Here is a 21,030-nt window from a genome sequence, read left to right as displayed (position 1 = left end):
ACCTGTTAGCGCCACCCCCATCCATCAGTAATTTCAATATGTTATGTAAGGTACCTTTATCTACAACTATGCCAGAATTTGCTTATACGAGTACACGAATTCTACTACGAATTCGAGGCCTACATCTCCACTCTACTATGACTTTGATTCGACTCGGCACATTTATACTATATGTAGACTCAGTAGTACGCACTGGTACATTTAAATAAAAAAAAGTTTTGAGCATTTAAGCGTGTCCTCCGTTGTTTTAATTTAAAACCAATATGTCATTCTCATGTTTCCATCAATGTCTCTCTGCGTTTCTAAAATGCTGTTTTGCCTTGTTAGTTTGCGCATGGAGCTCCGTCTCCGAGACAGGAGTTCGGACACTTGGTCCTGGTCTTCCATTAATGGTGCTTGGGTTAGTTCCATTTGGTCGAGGTTTTCATAAGATTCCGATCCAGCCACAGTCCTGTAACAGTAATCAAGTTTTTTATACAGTTAAACATTGGAGGTCCTAGGGAGCGTAATGAACCCCTACTTGCCCCCAATCAAACGATCCCGCTCAAGCCGAACCTCATCGCTTCCTAAGACTCTGAGTTCACGGACTTTATGCGCGAAGTATGAGGGTGAGTCATCCAAATAAATTCAAACAGAAATGAATAATTTTCATCTGAATTCGCCTAACTTATGGTTGGAGCACTTCTAACAGTTCAGCACCAGCCCAGCGCCGCCCCAACCAACTCATCCGCTCGCCGTCTACTAGGCGTCAACCATAAGACGTAAGCACTAAGCACGTAATGTGGAACAGACAGCGGTGACGACAGCTGTAAGCGCGGTTACAGTGAATTGTTAACACATTGCTTAGCTTGTACCGAGGCAATGCGATGCTGTTCCGATGCGGAAAAGTATGGTGTTACAGTATGGAGTTTCCTACAACGCATACCTACTGGTACTGGGTCATACTGAGCAGGCCGAGATAATGGTATAGAGCAGACTGCAAAATTTCGTATCGACTTGATACCGCGATAAAATGCACAATGGTTTCCCATAAAAGTGATGCTAAGTCAGAATTTGATAGTCTTTCTCGGTAGAACTTGCCGAGAGTACAAAAAAGCGGCCAAGTGCGATTCGGACTCGCCCATGAAGGGTTCCGTACCATTTATGACGTATTAAAAAAAACTACTTACTAGATCTCGTTCAAACCAATTTTCGGTGGAAGTTTGCATGGTAATGTATATCGTAGGTTTTTTTTAGTTTTATCATTCTGTTATTTTAGAAGTTACAGGGGGGAACACACATTTTACCACTTTGGAAGACCTATCCATAGATACCCCACACGTATGGGTTTGATGAAAAAAGGATTTTTTGAGTTTCAGTTCTAAGTATGGGGAACCCCCAAAATTTATTGTTTTTTTTTTTTCTATTTTTGTGTGAAAATCTTAATGCGGTTCATAGAATCCATCTACTTACCAAGTTTGAACAGTATAGCTCTTATAGTTTCGGAAAAAAGTGGCTGTGACATAATCGGACAGACAGATGGACATGACGAATCTATAAGGGTTCCGTTTTTTGCTATTTGGCTACGGAACCCTAAAAAGAAGGCCACTCCCGGTGCGACAAAGCTTGGCGTCTGTCAAGGTGTTACGGCAGGAAAAGCCTTGACAGACTTGACTTATATATTCCTGAAATGAGGGTTCATACCTACCGATTGGAATTGGTTTCATGGTGGTATCAGATAGGTATATTTAGGGGTCACGATGGTCACCTTTGAGAGCGTCTGCAAAACACTTCCGGTAAAAAAATACTGACAGATTTTGCTTTTCTATGTCTACCAGTAAATTTGTAACTGCTACTGTAACTATTATTTCGGTATCACGTGGGTTAAATCAGCCCCCCTTTTTCAAACCGGAAGTGGCTTTCTTTTTGTCCTTTCGGCAAGTTCCGCCGTGAGGCCGTGACAGACTATCAAATTCGGACTTAGCATCACTTTTATGGGAAACTATTGTGCATTTCATCGCTGTATCAAGTCGGTACGATATTTTGCAGTCGGGTCTTTTACCATACGACGGTGCCGATCCGGTGTCGAGCTTTTACGACGTGTGCTACAACCTTTAGGTATTCCTTTTTCGTCTTACTATACAGTTTTTAACTACAGTATACTGAGGTATCGTTCGTATGATAAGTTGATAAGTACCTACAATCTTAACTTTTTAATTATTGTAACTTATATTTTTTTAGCTACCGAGAAATATATTTAAACTACTAAATTCCTCTACAAATACTAATATGGTTAGTTACCTTTGCTCACCACAGACCATACAGTCCTTGTAGCTCCAATCTTTACCAAATTCTTCACCTTCTTCGGCGGTTTGAGGTAGTGGGGTGTTGAGTGTCTCCGGCAGGCGCAGGGCCGTCAAACCTCCCACCACCGATAGCGCTCCCATCACTACTAGGGGCAACACGAGATTACTCGAACCCTATAAAAGAAAGTTTATTTTTAGCCCGCTAGTATGGCAACGTGGATACTTAAGTTGGGGCACTTAATGCACTAATAATATAAATTATGAAACCATTTCATAGAAGGAGGAGGTTCTGTATTCGGTTGTGCCTATTTTTTTTTATATACGTTCACCGATTACTCCGACACCCGTAATCCGATTTGAGTAATTCTTTTTTTGTTTGAAAGGAGTGACCTCCAAGTTGGTTCCCTTTTAATTTGGTTCTGATCTGATGATGGCATCCATGAGGAATTGAGGGAGCTCCTCATTTTTTAAAGGCACTTATATTGTGATTTGGGTGTTTTCTTAGCAAATCGAACATTTTCTCTCAAAAACCATCAATTTGATGAAGTGTATATGATGATGATGATTGTTTTGATGATAGTGATGATCATTCTTTTAATGTAGTATGTTCACCGATTACTCCGACACCCGTGGTCCGATTTGAGTAATTCTTTTTTAGTTTAAAAGGAGTTACCTCTAAGGTGGTCCCATAGTAATTTTGGTTCTGATCTGATGATGGAATTCACGAGGAATTAAGTGAACTCCTAAATTTTTAAAGGCACATGTATGGTGATTTGACTGTATTCTTAAGCAACTCAAGCATTTCCTCTCGAAAACTATCAATTTGATGTAGTGTAACGCATATACTTATATACTTGTCTTCTTTATGTACTTAAAAAAGGATAATATTTTATTTTATCTTTTTTGAAGTCGGATTACTTTTTTTGTAAAAAGTTTTTATAAACAAAAATATATGATTCAACTGCTTTGTTGTAATCGGCAAATATAGTTTTAACAGGTATATTGGATGAGGTAATGTTACTCTTTATGGCAGGGTTAAAGTAACCCTGACAGTAGGGGTAAAGTTTATGGTATCGTATGGTTCTTCGTAGTCTACCTATGAAATGGAACCGGAACGGTGTGAAAACAAAGAAAGCTAAAATTAAAGTAGAGGGAACGAACTATTAGCGACAGAAATTACAAAGGCTGCAGGTAAATTATCTGACCGTGCAGTATAGGTATAAGGCGACTACCATAGAATTTTTATGAGGGAAGTCGAGTTTAGAGGAAAGACGAAAGTGAAAATCATCTATGTTTATTGTGGGATACAGCAGTGGCGGACCGTTCAAAGAACTCGATTCCCACCGGCTTGTCTAATTTCAGCCCGTTGAGTACTTTCACGATCGGCTCATGGAGAAAAGGAAAGCAAAGTTAGCTCCGGGTTCCCTACGAATATTTGTGACGCGCCGCCACTGGGATACAGGAATATATTTTGTAGTCGTATCTAATAAAATGAAGTGAAAAGAGTATGGGAGTGGAACGAGTTCATACCATGTATCAAATGAGCGCCTGATGAAGTTTCAATAACTTTTCTTACCAAGTAATTTATAAAAGGTATGACAATGAGTCCCAAGCCGCCTATGTAGGCAGAGGTGCCAATGCCCACGCCGCGAAGCTCGGTCGGGTACAGCTCGCCGGCGTACGGGTATATTATCAGGAAGGAGGCGGATATAAAACACTTGGATATTAAGTACAGGATCAAGGTTGCCGTTTGAGCATCTGCAAGAATTCCGTGGTTACTTTTTTATTATACATTTATGTAGTGGGAAATTATAGGTAGGCACTACGCTTGAACGTTAGAATCGTTTTTAATAAGAAGCGGGAATGCCTGCTACGTGCTACGGCGTAGCGCTACGAAATAAACCGAACAGATAAGATTTAACCCTTTGACCTGCCCAGCTTGCCATAGCCGACAAAGGTTACCTGCGGTATAAAATGAACCTTAATACATACTGTTAAAATGTACTGTTGCGTATTAAAAATAGTAGTGGGGATCAAAAGGTTAATGATACCTACTTTTATGTAGTTGCTTACACACAAAGACGTATATCCATATAGGTAATATTAAACTTACCATTTCGCAATAACACTGTAGCTATACAAAAGAATCCACTTATGACCATGGATAAACAGAGAGGCCATCTCCGACCGATCCTATCCATGAGAACCCAGCAAACCAAATAGCTCGGTATCTCCACAGCCGAAGATAAAAAGAAGCTCATGTACTGGTTGCTGCCGATAGCCGGTCCATAGTAACTTAAACCAACATATACCATCTCCGAAGCACACCAGTTTAATGTGATCAACAATGTTTTTAGTCGCATGTTAGGCGTCCGACATAGAGCAAATACGCTTGCTACTTTAACTTCCTTCTTCCCCATTTCTTTTTGCTCCAGCACTTGTTTTTGTAGTCTCTCGGTATACTCTACAGGCATTTGTTTTCCATTAACTCTGGCTATTGATTTAAGTATATCATTCGCTTCTTCAAACCGTTCTCTCATCAGTAACCATCTAGGAGACTCTGGTAACACAAACCAGTACAAGTAATAAAATAGAAAGGGAACTGAGGTAGCCAGGGCGAGTGAGCGCCAGTCTCGTAGAAAGTATGTTACTCCGGATAGAAGAATCAGCCCCAAAGTGTAGAATATGCAGGTCATGACAGTCACAAATGACCTATAGTTGGGACCGGCTAATTCGAGAGCTGAAAGCAGATTATACAGTTAAAAAGTAAATAGACATTTATTACTAAAATTATGAAGCAACGAGAATATTTCTCTGATCGACATTGATTGATATGTTATTGTATTTATGAGCAAAATACTTACACATATAAGAGTTATACACTGTATACCTTTATTTACACGACGATGTATGAAAAATCGATTATGCTACACCGTAAAGCATTGAAAATTAATTTATTTTGTGTGGATTAAACTTATACCTATTCTAAATTTTTGTACTACAGGTAAAAGGGGGGGGGGGGGGGGGGGGGGGGGAGACATTTGTATTTGCCATTGCACAGTGTCCAAATTTATGGTAAGGTAACAAAACCATCTTACATATAATAAACGGTATTTGGTATACTGCGGGAATAGTCAAGCCCACTATAACTCGTGCCAACACCCACACCCAGTAGTCGTGAGCATAAGCAGTGGTGATGCTTCCAACGAGCAGGGTGGTCAGGCAGGTAAAGAAAGACTTCTTCCGTCCGATTCGGTCATTCAGTAACCCAAAACCGTATACGCCAATCGGCCCTCCCACGTTTAAGGCGACTAGGCCGAGTGTTGGATAAACGTCGTACTCGCAAACGAGGTTGAACTGCAATAATAAAAACAAAATGAAATCATTCATTCCAAAGAAATGCCTTTTAAAGGCCACATCAGATTCACCTACAGCACAGTAATAATATTATAAATTATGCAACCATATATGGCAGTATTAATATTCAACTCGGACAGCTATCATAGTTCTAAACAAAATATTTTTGGTGACATGCGTTAATGGGTGGTCAAGAGTATGAGGTTTTGATACCTATAATTAGCATATATCAAAACTTGGAGTTGGATCACAATAGGACAATTACCCAGTGGAGAGCAAAGTAAATAGGTAGGCACATTTTACGGCAACGATAATGACATAAATGTCGTATTGTCTGTACGAAGCATTATTACTAGATATTTGGCAGTCAATGAGTTAAAAATGTGCCTGCACATGCTGATTGTAATTTTGTGATGTACCTATGGGATTATATCCACTTATGTATAATGGCTTACCTATTACTTGCGATGGGTGCCAATAACGATCTTACCCAAAACGCAACACAGTGCGACCGCGTGTCTATGCAGAGAGACGGAGCCGTGCTGCATAGATCATACAATAACATAATGTACTTACATCTATAACAATAGAAGATATCACCTCTGATGTATCATACTCATAGCCATCTAAACATGGTTCTGTGGGCCAACTACGGTTGGGTTCTAGAGTATTTCCAGATTCTATAATTTTTGGCCAGTTAACGGAATATCGCATACATTTTTCGTATGTGATATTGTCTGCCTAAAACATTTCAAAATTATAAGTTTGATAAATTAATAAATATTACAAGTAATCTTCAACCATATTTTTTATTTATTTTGAATAATGTTTGTAATGTGTACACTATAGCACTTGATTCATAAAAAATATCACAACTACTTACAAATAAAAATATTCACAGAATAACTGACGAAATATTTACAATAGATTAACGCACTCGTACTTCTTACATTTTCACCATGGTGCTTACATCAAAGCCCCCAATTAGGTACTAGGTATAAACATATTTGCACACCTTACCGATGGGTTTCCTTTTTAGGGTTCCGTAGTCAACTAGGAACCCTTATAGTTTCGCCATGTCCGTCTGTCTGTCTGTCTGTCTGTCTGTCCGAGGCTTTGCTCCGTGGTCGTTAGTGCTAGAAAGCTGAAATTTGGCATGGATATATAAATCAATAAAACCGACAAAGTCGTACAATAAAATCTAAAAAAAAATTTTTTTAGGGTACCTCCCCTACACGTAAAGTGGGGGTGAATTTTTTTTTCGCTTCAACCCTAGAGTGTGGGGTATCGTTGGAAAGGTCTTTCAAAACTAATAGGGGTTTTCAAAAAACATTTTTTGATAAAGCGAATATATTCGGAGATAATCGCTCCGAAAGAAAATAAATTGTGCCCCCCACCCTCTAACTTTTGAACCAGAGGTCCAAAAAATATGAAAAAAATCGTGGAAGTAGAGCTTAAGAAAGACATTAAATGAAAACTATAGCGGACATGATCAGTTTAGCTGTTTTTGAGTTATCGCAAAAAGTTTTCCCTTCATAGTAAAGACTTTAATTAGGTACTGATTATGCAAATATTTGCCTATTTGTTTAACTCGGGTGAAAGGTACCGTTTCAACCCTTGGTTAACAATTAACTATACTTTAAGCTCCAGTTTAGCTTATTGTGACGGAAGAGTAACTACGGAACCCTACACTGATCGTGGCCCGACATGCTCTTGGCTGTTTTTTTTTAATGCTAATCGCGGATTAAGCACCTACCTTTTTTGGTATTGACAATGTTTTTCGATATGTTTCCGAGATGTTCTGTAGTTCGGGAACGGTGCACCAGTGGTCCGGCACGTCTGTCATGAACAGTTGGTTGAAGGCGCAGAACCCGCACGGCAGGCACGCCGGCAAGCATACCAGCCACAGTAGCAACTTCTGGTAAAGACCAAACTCGCCAATTTTCGGCAACAAGTCATCTAAGTCAATTGCGTCTCCACTTGTTTCGGGGTTCTGATGTTAAATATAAAATTATTTTTAAATACCATTGCAATATGCCAGTGGCTTTTAATGGTGCAAATAAGGAATAGAATAAGTCATTAGAATATTAACTCTTATTATATCGGTGGATCTGGAACTGGAACAATGTCTCAGTAGATGTTTTGTTATTTTAGAGACAGTTTTAGAAACTCCACATCAGTTTTTTGTGCTAAATTTGTAAAAAAAACGATTCGATTTACTCGACGTGTTGAATAACAGCATATCTACTTGAGTTACAAAAAATCCACTTGTTTAAAAAAGTTTTAATTTAATTTATTAACTTTATTTATAACCGTTCTATTAATTGAGCCTGTTACACTCTGCATATCTGTTTCTAATTAGCTCGAGATAGGATGTCAATATTTTATTTACACTTTAAATACTTTACAATATTTAATTTAGGAAGTATTAATTACCGTAATTTTATCTTGAGATTGGTTTTCCGATCCAGACTTAGAATGTTTCGTCATCCTTGTTATTACTTCACTATAAATATAATATACTATATGCACAAACGGAACAAACGTGGACGTCCTTTCGCGTCAAGTTATTAAGCGACTAGTGCCGAAGAAGCCATATAGTATTAATCTAATTGATCAACGTATAGTTTGTATTTCCCTTACAAGCATATTTAAATTCGACTAAATGGGGCATGCCATAATTAAATCAGGTCAATACATATACTTAGTAACACTCTGTTAAAACGAATAGGTACGGCATGAAACTTGAGAAAGGAAGAACTGTACGTTAGGTTTTGTGAATGTTATAGTTCGTTATCTCGTAATCAATATATATAAATGGTCATTCTAACCGGATTGGAGAACGTTCTTAAAACACTTTTTTTGGTATCCAGTAGATAATTAGTTCTAAGAGAATCGCGAGTGCTTAAGGATGACATCATTGTATTTCTTTATATTGATAAAATATTATAAGTAGATACAATTTGTGGGCATTTATAGTACCTACATTGTACATACATACACTGGTTTTAAGCTAGATCACCACCACACGGGATCACAAGTTAACATTACTAACATTACATGTATATCAACAATACAATAATGTCATGTCATAAAACAAGTTTGACTTTTGTATCGGTAGCTCTATTTACGTATTTTAAAACACGCACGTAAAGTATTTCGAACGGACTGTACGTAGTAGTTCAGATCAAGGACAACCAAGGCTTAAACTCGAGTGTTTGTGGAGCAAGGCCTAGTGCAAGGCTCAGCCTACTAGACGCACAACCAGAGAACAAGGTTATGATTTATTTCAAATTTGCAATAATACAATAAACTTGTCCAATCCAATGGATGAAATAATATAAAAAAATTGCAGGTTCCAAAAGAACGTTATAGAGGCGAATTTAATTTGAGGCCGAGTTTATTATTAATTAAACACGTATAATTTATTTGAATACGCCTGCTGTACGAATTAGTGCATTGCTACGTGTGCTACGCCGTAGGCCGTAGTAACATTTTTCAAGTCGTATCAAAATTCTATCGTAGATCCGTGACTCATATCCATATTAATAGATGAGTCGTCATGATCAATAAACGGATTACAATATTGATATAAAGAGCAATATTTGTAATTATAATTATATCGGAATATCATTTAGTAAATAATTAATGCATTTTGTTAAAATATTTTATTTGTGAAACGTAGATAAAATTGATACAAGTATTTTAAATTCTTAGAGATATAACTTATATTTTTACACAATAATGAAAACGTGAAATTTGTCTTACGAAGTTGTTTGATCTTGAAACGAATTACAACGAATGCCCTCCATACATATTCGTTGTATTGTAAAAAAACGCAACGAAACCAGACCGCCTAGCTGGCGTTTACCACAGCCGCAAAGTATATATGTGCCCGTCTCTAATCAACTATCGGCCCTATTCGAATTTTAAGATATTTGACGGATCTTAAAGTTCGAATCGGGCCTTGTGTGAAAAGAGCGCATGTTTTGTGTCCGTGATAAAAGCTAGTTCGGTAGCCGATAACCCTCAACAGTCTCTCGCGCACGCACCCATGCGTGCTCATGCGCACACTTGTCCCTTGTCACAGAAACGAGGGAACAATATTTTATACAATATACGTACCTATCTATACAAAATTTCGATTATGAAAATTGACGTCATATACATAGAAAGTAAAGGCTTACTTTGTATATATAATTCAACTAGTTAACATAAACGTTAAAATCTCTAAAAGGATAGTTTTACAACAAAAAAGCTCATAAAGGTAACGTTACTTCCGGAATATCATAACAAGCAAAATAATATATTTAAATTTGTTTTAATCTAAAAAGTTTAATAATTTATTATTTACATTTTCCATGTTGGTAAGTAGGTACTTAGTATAATTTGTGCTTTAACAATCACTCAGGTTACATTAATTGTACGTGAACTAACAACCCTTTGGACTGCTTTCTGGTCACCAAGAGATATTTTCAGATTACCTTTCGAGGTATAATAAAATCGAATTTAGCATCATTATCAATATAGGGCACATAGTTTTATGAAAGCACCACGTTTTATAATTTCACTAGTCATAAATTGTATAGTCGACTTTAAAATTTGGGATTACTTACATTATCAATTAGTCGGATAATTAAATGTATAGAGTTGATCTATAAAAAAAGTATACTTAGCGACCCAGTTCAGCAAATTCAGATTTGTAAAGCACATATGCTTGGAGATTGTCTATTTCTTTTATAACTGTCACTTGTCTTTAATGTAGGTATAATTAATATTGTTCTCTTTACAATCGTTTTAAGCATACAGTCACTATAGAAGATTACTAAAACCTACAATATGCAGGCTGAAAAAGATTAAGTACTCGTACGTAGATAATCTCGTGCTCCTTAAAGTATACCAAGTCCAAGTTCCCTGACTGCGGACACCACGCCGCGGGCTCCGGCCGGCCCGCCCGCTCGCGTACTACACTTACACAACGTCAAAGAAAATACACTAGCAAACCGAAGTCCTTATTGACTACAAGTAAATACGTATTTATTTCAGATGTTTCAAAATCTCGTATCAAATTAAGGCTCGGGTAGGTAATAAAATGTATACACTTTTGAACATTAAATGTTTGGCTATTTTTCGGTAACTTTGAAATTGTGTTACACGTTTATACAATGGTCGCATATGCGCTGAGGAGAAGGCGCGACGCGCCGTCACCGCCGCTACGTGAGCAGTTTGAAGAACATGATGCCCAGAGAGATGTTGATGAACAACACCAGGATCACCAGCTGCTGCCGCGAGAACCAGTCCTGAAAACAACAGCCACGTTTTAGTAAAAATAGATAGTTTCATTTAGTCCTACCTACCTACTACCTAGTTAATCCTTTATGGCGCAACTGCTGCGAGTTTTAATTTTAAATATTTCCTTTAGAAAGTTTACTAGCTCTATGTTGGTATTGCTATTGTGTACAGGGCTATAACCGCGTCAATTGAAGTTCGTAAATTTCGAGCAATCTATTTCACTCTAAGTACGCCTTAATTGGAATAAAAGAGAAAATGCTCGAAATTTGTGAATTTCTGTGTTCGCGGTAGGCCCTCAGATGTGATGTGCCATTGTGCCCCCATATATTTGCCCGAAAAGTGTACGTTTTCTCAAGCGTAAATTGCTTGTTTTAATTTCTTACGCGTTCAGTTAAATTTCTTGCGGTTTTAGTGTTGCAAGTGTGTGTGCTTGAAGCATGCCATACGTATTTTGCGGTTCTGAAACCAGCAAGAAATTAATCGCGGTGCGTTCTAAGCCTTAGTGAGACTTATAAAATATTTTTTTTTGAGAATATCATTGCGTCCTAAATTATATATAAAACATTAACTGACCTTGACTTGCGGACTGACTAAATACAGCAGAGGGTTGGCTCTCAGCTTCTCCGACTCCTCGTACATGCGGCGTACCTCCTCGCGCCGCGCGGAGCCGAGCATGGAGACCTCCTCGCGGGACATGCCGCTGTCGGGTGCTCGCGGCATGCCCGCCACGTCTGGGAGGGACTTCTTGCGCTGGAGCGTCTGAGGCGTGCTTAACATCTGAAACACATGGATGCAAACTCTTCATTGGTTCTCATCGATCTCACTTGTTAACGGCCTCTGTTCCGATACCTAGTAGGTACTAACACTACTAACATATATGTAGGTGCTATAAGTATAGGTACTTTTGCTAATGCGACTACCCATACGAGTACCTTTCAATACCAGTGGTAATTAGCTTGTAGTGCGATTGGGCACACTTTAGTAAATTTATAAATCAGGAATAATAAGGAATGACCGTAGTATTTCATTTCTGAAAATTAGTCTTGAAGTTATGAAAGCGGTAAAATAAAATGCTCTACAAAGCTATAGTCTAAGTCCAAGGTAGTTATAATAACTAGTATTATGCCGCGTTTGCGCTTCGATAGCGAATTAATCACGGCTGACATGAAGTACCTATTTCTACTCGGTATTACCTCCACAGGAGGCACGTTAATCCAGCTCTCCGAAGCGCGCCGCGCCAGGATCGCTGGCGAGCACATGAGGTCCTCGTCCTCATCCTCTTCTCCTTGATACCACATTTTCTATACTTATTATTATATCATTTATTCACGAACTGGTAATTCACCAAGATTCTGTCACATTTCACCATTCCAACGAGAAATTAGTCCAGGTACATTTTAACTGTGAGAGAGTAATTTAATTGTTACTCTTACGGGTATTAAAGTACATTTTATTTGTGTATAATTAGCAAGAGGTGATGCGCGGAAAGCGGCAGTGAGCGACTGTCTCTCGATATAGAAATAGAACGGGCTGAGCTGAGTCGCGGGTCGTGGCGCCGACTCGCGCGCTCCGCCTACATGCCGCATACATAACCGGCCACCGAGCGGCGTGCACGCGTATCGACTTTGCGGCCCAAATACCTAACACTCTTTTACTAAACCATACACGTCTAAAAGCAGTATCACACAAAGACAATTTTGACTAATCGTTGAATATAGGTAATAGAATTTTTAAGAGGTAAGAGAGCCGTACAGATTTTGGTTTACTACTAGTTACTAATTTTTGCATGCTGAAACTATGAATCTTAAATAATTCGTAGATTTTCTCGCTCTTGGCATGAGCATAAAAATGCTTCGTTAACTTGACCTTCCAATACTATCTAGCAAGTATTTTGGCGAGAGCGTGGACATTGTAAGTATCTACATAATTACCTAAATTTCCACAGTGATCCGTTAATGACGTTGCGATGTGGTAATTGATTAATGCAAACAATTTATTCAATAAATATAATAGTAAGTATACCTTAGAAGTTTTCATGGCGAGATACTCCTATACTCATACAGCATTCCTACTAAGGAAACTATTGTCTGATTTATAGCTCTTCTCAATTGTATACTTAGTGTAGGTATGCAATGCTACAAGTACGAATAACAATAGGGATTTGGCAGAATCTTGATTCCAGAATACACGACGGTATATAGGTACCTACGTATTAACGAACAAATATGTAGATCCACGCTGTTTGTTTTGACTGGTGTTAGATCAACGAACCAGTGAGTTATGATTCTATAATCTGACTGGATGGCTATTTTCGCAAAAACATTCGATATATTTTTTATCGCGTCTGCACGTACGTAGGTACGTTAAAATGTTGTAATTTTTTACTTACTATTAGGTACGTGTTAGACTTTCATAAATGTTAGCTATTGAGGTTATATGTAGCTTAGGCAAAATATTTTGCATATAAAAAGCACGAGGCGCTAATGGGTTTTTTACCCATGATGTATTTTCGACCTGAATTCAGTAACAATAATTGCATTCCAATCTCATTGTAGTGCGAGCGAGATGCCGAACGACACGATTCGCAGTGCATTCGATTCCAAAACCTTAACAGATTTTAAAATACAAATATAGTATGACTTTTCTGAAATGATTTTTACGCCTAAGACCCTAATTTGTTAAACAAAAGCCATTGTTTCTTTTATGCTAGTGATCGGCTCCCGTGTTTGGAACTAGGCAAAGCAACAATGTCGCTTAAAACGCAACTGTATCGTGATAGTATTAAGGTTTAAATTTGTGTAACAGCTGAAGAGATTGACCAGCACAATGCAGGCGAGCGCTCATATTATATTACATAGACTTGAACCTTAATTACTATCACGATACAGTTGCTTTTTAATTTAAAGGACATTGTTGCTTTGCTTCGTGGTTAATACGGGAGCTGACCGCTCGCATAAAACAAACAATGGCGTTTGTTTAACAGATTAGGGTCTGAGGCCTAGAAATAATTTCAATCTGTTCTAGGTCGCAGGTTCACGTGAACCAATACGATTCCAATACCGAATACCGACATTATACTTACTTTCACGAAAATTGCCTTCTGCATCAGTACCCATTGTATTTTTTTCGTAGCAGAGGATAAGCAAGAGTAGGTACATAAACAGAGTCATCTGGGGTAACTGTGCGCAGCGGGTAAGTGTGCGCAACCCCTTTATTTACTAATGGAGAGGGAGAAGTTTGTGATATGTGTAAAAAATTAAAGACATGTTGGTGAAGAATTAGTTTATGCAAAAAAAATCCAGATGGAATCATTTGTTTACTCTAAAAAATAGAATACTTATTTAAAATCCGGTGCTATTAAGGTAAAATTTGTCGTCAAGATGAAAGTTGCCACAAGTAAATATTTTTTTCCTGTTAGTATTGTTTTTAAGCCTTTTATTCAGTATAACATTTGAAGCTATGTTATGTCGCAATAAAGTTCGCTAAATGTTATCAAAATTAGTCTGCTTACAATAATAAAAAATACTAATTTAATTTAGCTGCGCACACTTACCTTCAGTATGGGGGTAAGAGTGTACATTTTGAGCTCATTGAATTAAAGCGATTTTTCTTAATTATTACCTTAATAATTAGAAAAATAAAATTAAAATTAAAATTTACCGGCTACATATATTCATTTCCCTTCCATACTTATTGTTTAATATTAGTACTACTTTGAAAATAAAAGTGCGCACACTTGCCCTACATGACTCTAAAATATACCTTGTTACCATGTGAACAGGCTTGATTTGTATTCTTAGGTTGTACGATTTGTATGAGAGAAATGGACCACGCGCGACATGCAGTGCAACATGGCAATTAGGTGTGCTAACCCGCATAGGCGCATACAAAACTTCAATATCATGCACAAGCGGCTGACATACAATATGTTTTAGAAGGTTTATAAGAAATTTTGATTTTAGTGACGACCGATCTGGCCTAGTGGATGACCCTGCCTGTGAAGCCGACGGTCTTGGGTTCGAATCCCGGTAAGGGCATTTATTTGTGTGATAAACACAGATATTTGTTCCTGAGTTATGAATGTTTTCTATGTATTTAGATAGAATGGTATGGTAGTATTGGCGGCCACCAACCGCAGTTACCCTTGAAAAGGTGCAAGCTGTAGAAAATAGTACATTTCAATGCAAGTGTGCAAAGTGTGTCATTATATACGAGTCCCGAGATATCTTTTATGAGCCGTAAGCGAATAAAAGTCACGTAAAGTACGTTCAGCGATTACTTGAATTGCAAGAATTTGTCACAACTCATTTCAGACATACTTAAACACTCTCATAGTTGCAATTTAAGTTAATTTGATTGATACAATTAAATATTAAGTGAAAATACTGAAAATGGCGGGCGCCGGTTTTGCTTTTTATTTTTTTTTCTGTGAACGACAGCCAACGTGGCAATGATATGTAGTTTCATTTAGCCCTTATAATAAAAAAAATGGTTTAGTGAAATATTGTTTTATATAATATTTAATTTGTATGATAACAAATAAATATTTAATTTATATCGTGTAATAATATTTTTTGGACGTAATAAGTTAATAACTGTGTAATGGCGGCTTTGTTGTGGTCGTATGCATTACGGTTTTAAAAAATTGGAAATGTAAAAAGCACTAGTTCGCAATAACCAACTTTGCGAACGCTAAACAGCCACGTAAAGTAGTCATTTTTGAGCAAATATATGTGTCAGTACAGGCGAATTACATAGTTACGTAATTCGCCTGTACGAGCGAGAACTGGGCATTGGATCAGCAGCATCACAAACAATTATTCACGAGCAGCTGTCTCTTCGAAAGCGTTGTTCGAGATGGGTGCCTCAGAAACGACTTGCAGAAAGAGGATCGCGAAGATTAGTGTAAATTTATGACAATAAAAAAAATCGGCGCTAGTGAGAAAACAAACGTGTACGTCATACTGACAGGTGACGAAACATGGCTATATAACTACGATCCTGAAACAAAGCGGCAACGGAATGGTATGTCACCGTTTGTGCCCTAAAAGTTTTATCAGCTTGATGTGACAAGCGGCGGCAGTCAGTCACCTGGCACCTGCTCTGGCACCACGACAATGCCGCTTCACACACTGCATCCAGAACACTCGACTATTTTGCTTCAAAAAATATCTCTATCTTGCCTCATCCACCATATTCCCCTGACTGTGACCTGTGATTTTTATTTGTTTCCGAAAGTTGTTTTTGTTTAAAGAAAAACTATGAGGAAAGCGGTAGGTATGACAGCAAAGAAGATGCCCCGACTGCTTATTACTATGAAATTGCAGTGTCTGAAGAAGAGTGGTCTTCGGTATTTTCTAGTAGTTTAAAAGGATAGAAAAATGTATAGGTACGTGTTCATGGTTAATTCCTTAATTTTTTTTACCTGTATTGAAGAATAAACATTATATTTTTTGAGTATCTAAATTCTTCCGGCATGACCCTCGTAGGTAATCCACTAAGATCATGAATATTTCCATTCAAATCTGAGTACAATTTTCTTTATTTTAATTTAATCATTATCTAATTCTAATTTCATACGACTATCAGTTCGTCGCAGTGTCACAGGTTCTGCCTTAGCGCGCTCTTTTCCGTGTAGGCACGCGTAGGTACAGTCACCATCAGAGCGGCCAATAATTGACAATAGAGACGTGTGAGAGAGATATTTATGAGCACCTTGGCCGCTCTAATATATCCGATGGCAACTGTACCATCTCGATATGTTTCGCGTACCGACGCACGTAAGCGTAATATTGGCTCAAAAAATGACAGGCGTTCTTTAAGGGCCTAGACGACGACGACGCACATCAACAAGCGCCATCGTACATCAACGAAAAGAAAGAAATATCGTAAGTACATAAAAAGATGTATCTGTACAATGCTACGAAAAGTTACTGGCGTAATGTCATCATTAATATCAGATTTCAAAAATTAAAAAGAACTATTATAATTTATCGCTAAGAAGCGATCTATTCCAATCAAATGATATTGATGAAGTAATGCACAGAAAAAAAGGAAAATATTACAAAGGGGAATTCATACACAATAAATACATATACTTACATGTAAATGTAAACGCTCATATGGAAAATAAATACTAAATCAGTCAACAAGTCCATACACACACAAAAAGAAACCATGGGAGGGATAAAAAATATTCTTTTAATTTATTTTTATAACGGGTAGGGATTTAAGGCGTCTTACGGTGGCGGGTAGAGAATCCCATAACCGAGCAGCCTGTAATGTGAAAAAATAGGTAAAACTCATAGAAATAGGATAGTATAGAACGACTGTCAAACTTCAAAAGTGTGACCAAAAATGAAATGCAAGTGTGTGCGTAAATTGTCTATGTGCGAACAAAAATAGCGATGTCATGTTACAACATATTAATAATCTATCGATGTTTAACTGCTTTATCGACTACTTTTTCAAATGTGTTTGTTTTTATAAAAAATGTAATAGGTATGAGTATTATTACTACTATTAGACCTTATTAGCGCCTTTAGTACCTTTAATTTTCTTTTACAGCGGACGCATAGTAAATGGCAATACTGATACTGATAACCGAGGCTACAGTTACAGTCGTTACAGTCAGCATCAAAATGGTCAAATATATAGGTACACATGTGTCACAATGGTCAAATATATATTGTTACTTATTTTACAGTACATATGGAGCTACTTTACCGCACTAGTGCGATAATTAGCACATTACGTAACTATATCGAAAATTTATTGTAATACATTTGCGAATAGTTAATTCGAAACTCGCGTCGACTTAAAATCGTATCGCCACTCATTGCGATTTTTTATTTTTCTCACCTGCTTAAAATCGTATCGCCACTCATTGCGATTTTTTATTTTTCTCACCTGGTTTGGTGTTCTGGGAAGTTTAGTAACTAAAATACTCGCTATTTGACTAAATTACTAACGTAGTCCGAACAAGCATTAAGGAACGCGGCGCTGTCGGTAAAGCAGGTGACTCGCGTTGATAAAGCAGGTTTCTGTCGTATGCGGGTGTGAGTGGTGTAACATGTGCAATGTCGTTAACACAAACACATGCTAAGTGTTAACAGTAGGCGCAAATAGTTGACTAAACATGTGCACCTTCAAAAAAGGTATTATAACAATCGTTATTATTTTAAGTCGGTTATAAAGGTTAATATCTTAATGATGTCTTGTGAACAACTAATTCCATACCTACTAATATACCGACAAGTTATCGATACAGTCATATGAACATTTTGTCAAGCCCTAGCGTAAAGTAACAGTTTAGGTTTTTACACAAAATATTCTAAATTATTGACTAATATCATGAAATATTAACACACAATTGAAGAAAAACTTATAATGATCTGTATAAATTGGCTTTTTACACTTTTTATGATGTTAATTTGATAATAGTACATTACGATACAAGTGCGAAAAATAGGAAATTCGAAACGAGTGGCGATAAATTAAAACACGACCGAAGGGAGTGTTTTAAATCGACACGAGTTGCGAATTACCTATTCGCACATGTATCGTACAACGTTTTACAGTACATATGGCCCTTTAAATGTTCGACACAGTAACGTAATATGCTACTTCTCGCACTAGTGCTATAAAGTAGCCCCATATGTACTGTAAAATATCGTTACGAAAATTTCGCTACGATTATCATAATTACCTGTGAAATGAGTATTTCCCAGGGTTTTTTGGCCCTGAAACACTACAACCCGGCACACAACATGACACCATCGTCACTAAATTACTTAATATTTATTTTTGTTTTTGATTCTCGTATATTTTTAACGTTAAAAAATACGGCAATATGATCTTGGCCGCCTCGCCCGCCTTAGAATTCAAAAAATGGTTACGTTTTCTCATATGTAGTCTGCCTCTTTCACACTCGTGGCTTGTTCATATACGTGATGGCTTCCCTTTCGCACACTTCATCTGTCTGTCAAGCGAAGCGTATGCCAAGTCTCTGGTAAAACTAGAGGTAGAAGGTTGAAAAGGAAACAGAAAAAATAAGATTTTGAATAGACCTCGCAAATTAAATTCATTACCAGTTATTACAACTAAAATAAGCCTCCAGGAACCCTAGTGTGTTACGCCGTAGCTCGTAGCAGCATTTTCTTGTTATAGCGCCAATTAAATCCACACTTCCCGATATCAGAGCTATAACCGCGAAAATCTAAATTCGTCAATAGGGTTGTTTCCAATTTTTTGAAACGCTTGTATTACATTCTATATTAACTAAAAGTTGCCCTAAAATTCAACTTTTATACTAAAAACGGCTTTAGATATGTTAAATTAACAAAATATGTTTTGACGGATGCTTTCGCGCCCAAAACGCTCTTTGAAAATTGTGTGACGTCACAGTTTACGGTTTGATACATAACTACATACACACGTAGAAGATACGAGCTGTCAACGGACATTTGTCATTTGTTGTTTATCGCCTAACTGTCAACACTGCCAATCCGAGAGTTGTGACGTCATCAGAATCTTCAAAGACGTTTCGAGTTTGGTCACGTGACGTGTGCCAAAATATATTTTAAATTCAATATTTACAAAAATATGGTCATTAGTATCATTACAGGTCCCCTAAAAGTAGTTTAACATGTTCTTATAATCCAAAAGAATTTATTGGGATACAATTAATTCTGCCCTAAGATTTGGAGATGGAAACAACCCTTTTGCGGGCCATTTTTCTCTGTCGCTCTATACCGATACATCTTATTGTCCTTATTGAGAGTAAAAAAGTAAGATCCCCGCAATTTGCGAATTTCGGTTTTTGCGGTAGGCGACCTGGCCCGAAATCAGTCCCGACTTCGGGCCTGATAAGCGTTTTCGTTTCACGGAATATCAGCACATCGTTAACAATATTTGAAATAAATAAAAAAATTGTCTCTAATTGCCATAAATGTTAAATATTTGATATTTTTGCAAATCAACCATTTTTTTACATTTCAAATATTGTTAACGATGTGCTGATATTTGGTGAAACGGAAAAATATTATTTCTCGGGCCCGAAATCGGGTCTGATATCAGGCCTGATAAAGTGTGGATGTAATTGGCACTTATAGATTTATAGGCTCCAATTCGAACGTACACCTGTAGGGCTTTTTGTCACTTGTCACCATGCCTGTCACGTTCTAACAAGTATGTAAGCGCGAAAGTGACGGGCATAGTGACAAGTGATAAAAACACCATGATACCGCCGCTGACATCAAAACGATGAGGCCAATTCGAACGTACACTGACAGAATTATATCTGAACGATGTAATTAAGTTATCGTGCGTCTCGCTCGTGCCAATACATGTACGGACAAGTATGAGCGAAATTTATGATAAATGATGAATGACACAATTTAGATGTCATTCTGTTGTCAGTGTACGTTCGAATTGGCCTGAATGTCTAAATGATATCAGTTTCAGTCACTAGTTAGTTATTATTCGCGCGTACGATTCGCTCCGACTTGTCCGTACATGCATTAGCGCGAGCGAGACGCAGGGTTATAATAAGAAAAAAAATGATTGCCATCTCAAAATGGTAGCTAACAAAAATGACCGCCAATCCAAGATGACGGATATTGAGTTTAAAAAAAAAATCTACTATAACTCGAGAAAAAATTGACCGATTTCGTTACTTCTTTTTTAAACTAAAGTTTTTTATGTGCGTTTGAAATTTTGTTACATGTATTGTATAGGTCAACTGTTAATTATTAATTAAAGAAATAATGGAAATATTGTAATTTTTTTGTATATACTTTTTTCTTAATCAAGTTCTTAGGTCCTTACTAAATATCTTGTACATTACAAAATAGCTTACAATGAGGCAAAGCAAGGTATTAAATTGTATTTCATTTGATATATAACATGTATGGATCTGATGGCTGATAATGATAATACAGGATTTTTCGGTAGAGCGGGGCTTGTCGAGCGCATTTGTCTGTCACCAGGCTGTATCTCATGAACCGTGATAGCTAGACAGTTGAAATTTTCACAGATGTTGCCGCTATAACAACAAATACTAAAAACAGAATAAAATAAATATTTAGGGGGGGCT

The 21,030-nt window shown here is 37.4% G+C and overlaps 2 protein-coding genes across 5 annotated transcripts in view; both read right to left on the bottom strand.

The window, feature by feature from the left end:
- On the bottom strand, positions 1–8,554 carry LOC133517832 (carcinine transporter). Its single transcript, XM_061851277.1, has 8 exons — positions 8,079–8,554; positions 7,399–7,635; positions 6,219–6,383; positions 5,384–5,642; positions 4,399–5,025; positions 3,862–4,043; positions 2,281–2,459; positions 1–451 (listed from the first exon to the last, which is right to left on the bottom strand). The coding sequence occupies exons 1-8, from the start codon at positions 8,130–8,132 to the stop codon at positions 253–255; spliced, it is 1,902 nt and encodes a 633-aa protein (XP_061707261.1). The 5' UTR covers positions 8,133–8,554; the 3' UTR covers positions 1–252.
- A 741-nt stretch (positions 8,555–9,295) lies between these two features.
- The window catches only part of LOC133517826 (junctophilin-1), a 56,548-nt gene continuing 44,813 nt past the window's right edge, over positions 9,296–21,030 (bottom strand). For 2 of the 4 annotated variants that reach the window (XM_061851268.1, XM_061851269.1), the window contains 2 exons: positions 11,508–11,711; positions 9,296–10,942 (listed from right to left, as the gene is read on the bottom strand). In XM_061851268.1, the coding sequence (XP_061707252.1) occupies positions 10,856–10,942; positions 11,508–11,711 (291 nt within the window). In that variant the 3' untranslated portion in view covers positions 9,296–10,855. Of the gene's footprint in view, positions 10,943–11,507; positions 11,712–12,127; positions 12,626–17,177; positions 17,470–21,030 lie in introns of those variants that run through there. The other 2 variants (XM_061851271.1, XM_061851270.1) reach the window with 2 other exon arrangements.

This window comes from Cydia pomonella, chromosome 5 (genome assembly GCF_033807575.1).
Source record: "Cydia pomonella isolate Wapato2018A chromosome 5, ilCydPomo1, whole genome shotgun sequence".
Lineage (NCBI taxonomy): Eukaryota > Metazoa > Arthropoda > Insecta > Lepidoptera > Tortricidae > Cydia > Cydia pomonella.
This window is presented reverse-complemented; position numbering and strand designations above follow the sequence as displayed.

What these genes read in the sequence shown, in the direction of transcription:
- LOC133517832 (XM_061851277.1), bottom strand. Translation starts at nt 8,132, where the DNA reads ATGACGAAACATTCTAAGTCTGGATCGGAAAACCAATCTCAAGATAAA. An exon ending in TACAGTGTTATTGCGAAATG is followed by an intron (nt 4,044 to 4,398) that starts GTAAGTTTAATA and finishes GAATTCTTGCAG; the next exon opens with ATGCTCAAACGGCAACCTTG. An exon ending in ATGGTCTGTGGTGAGCAAAG is followed by an intron (nt 452 to 2,280) that starts GTAACTAACCAT and finishes TTACTGTTACAG; the next exon opens with GACTGTGGCTGGATCGGAAT.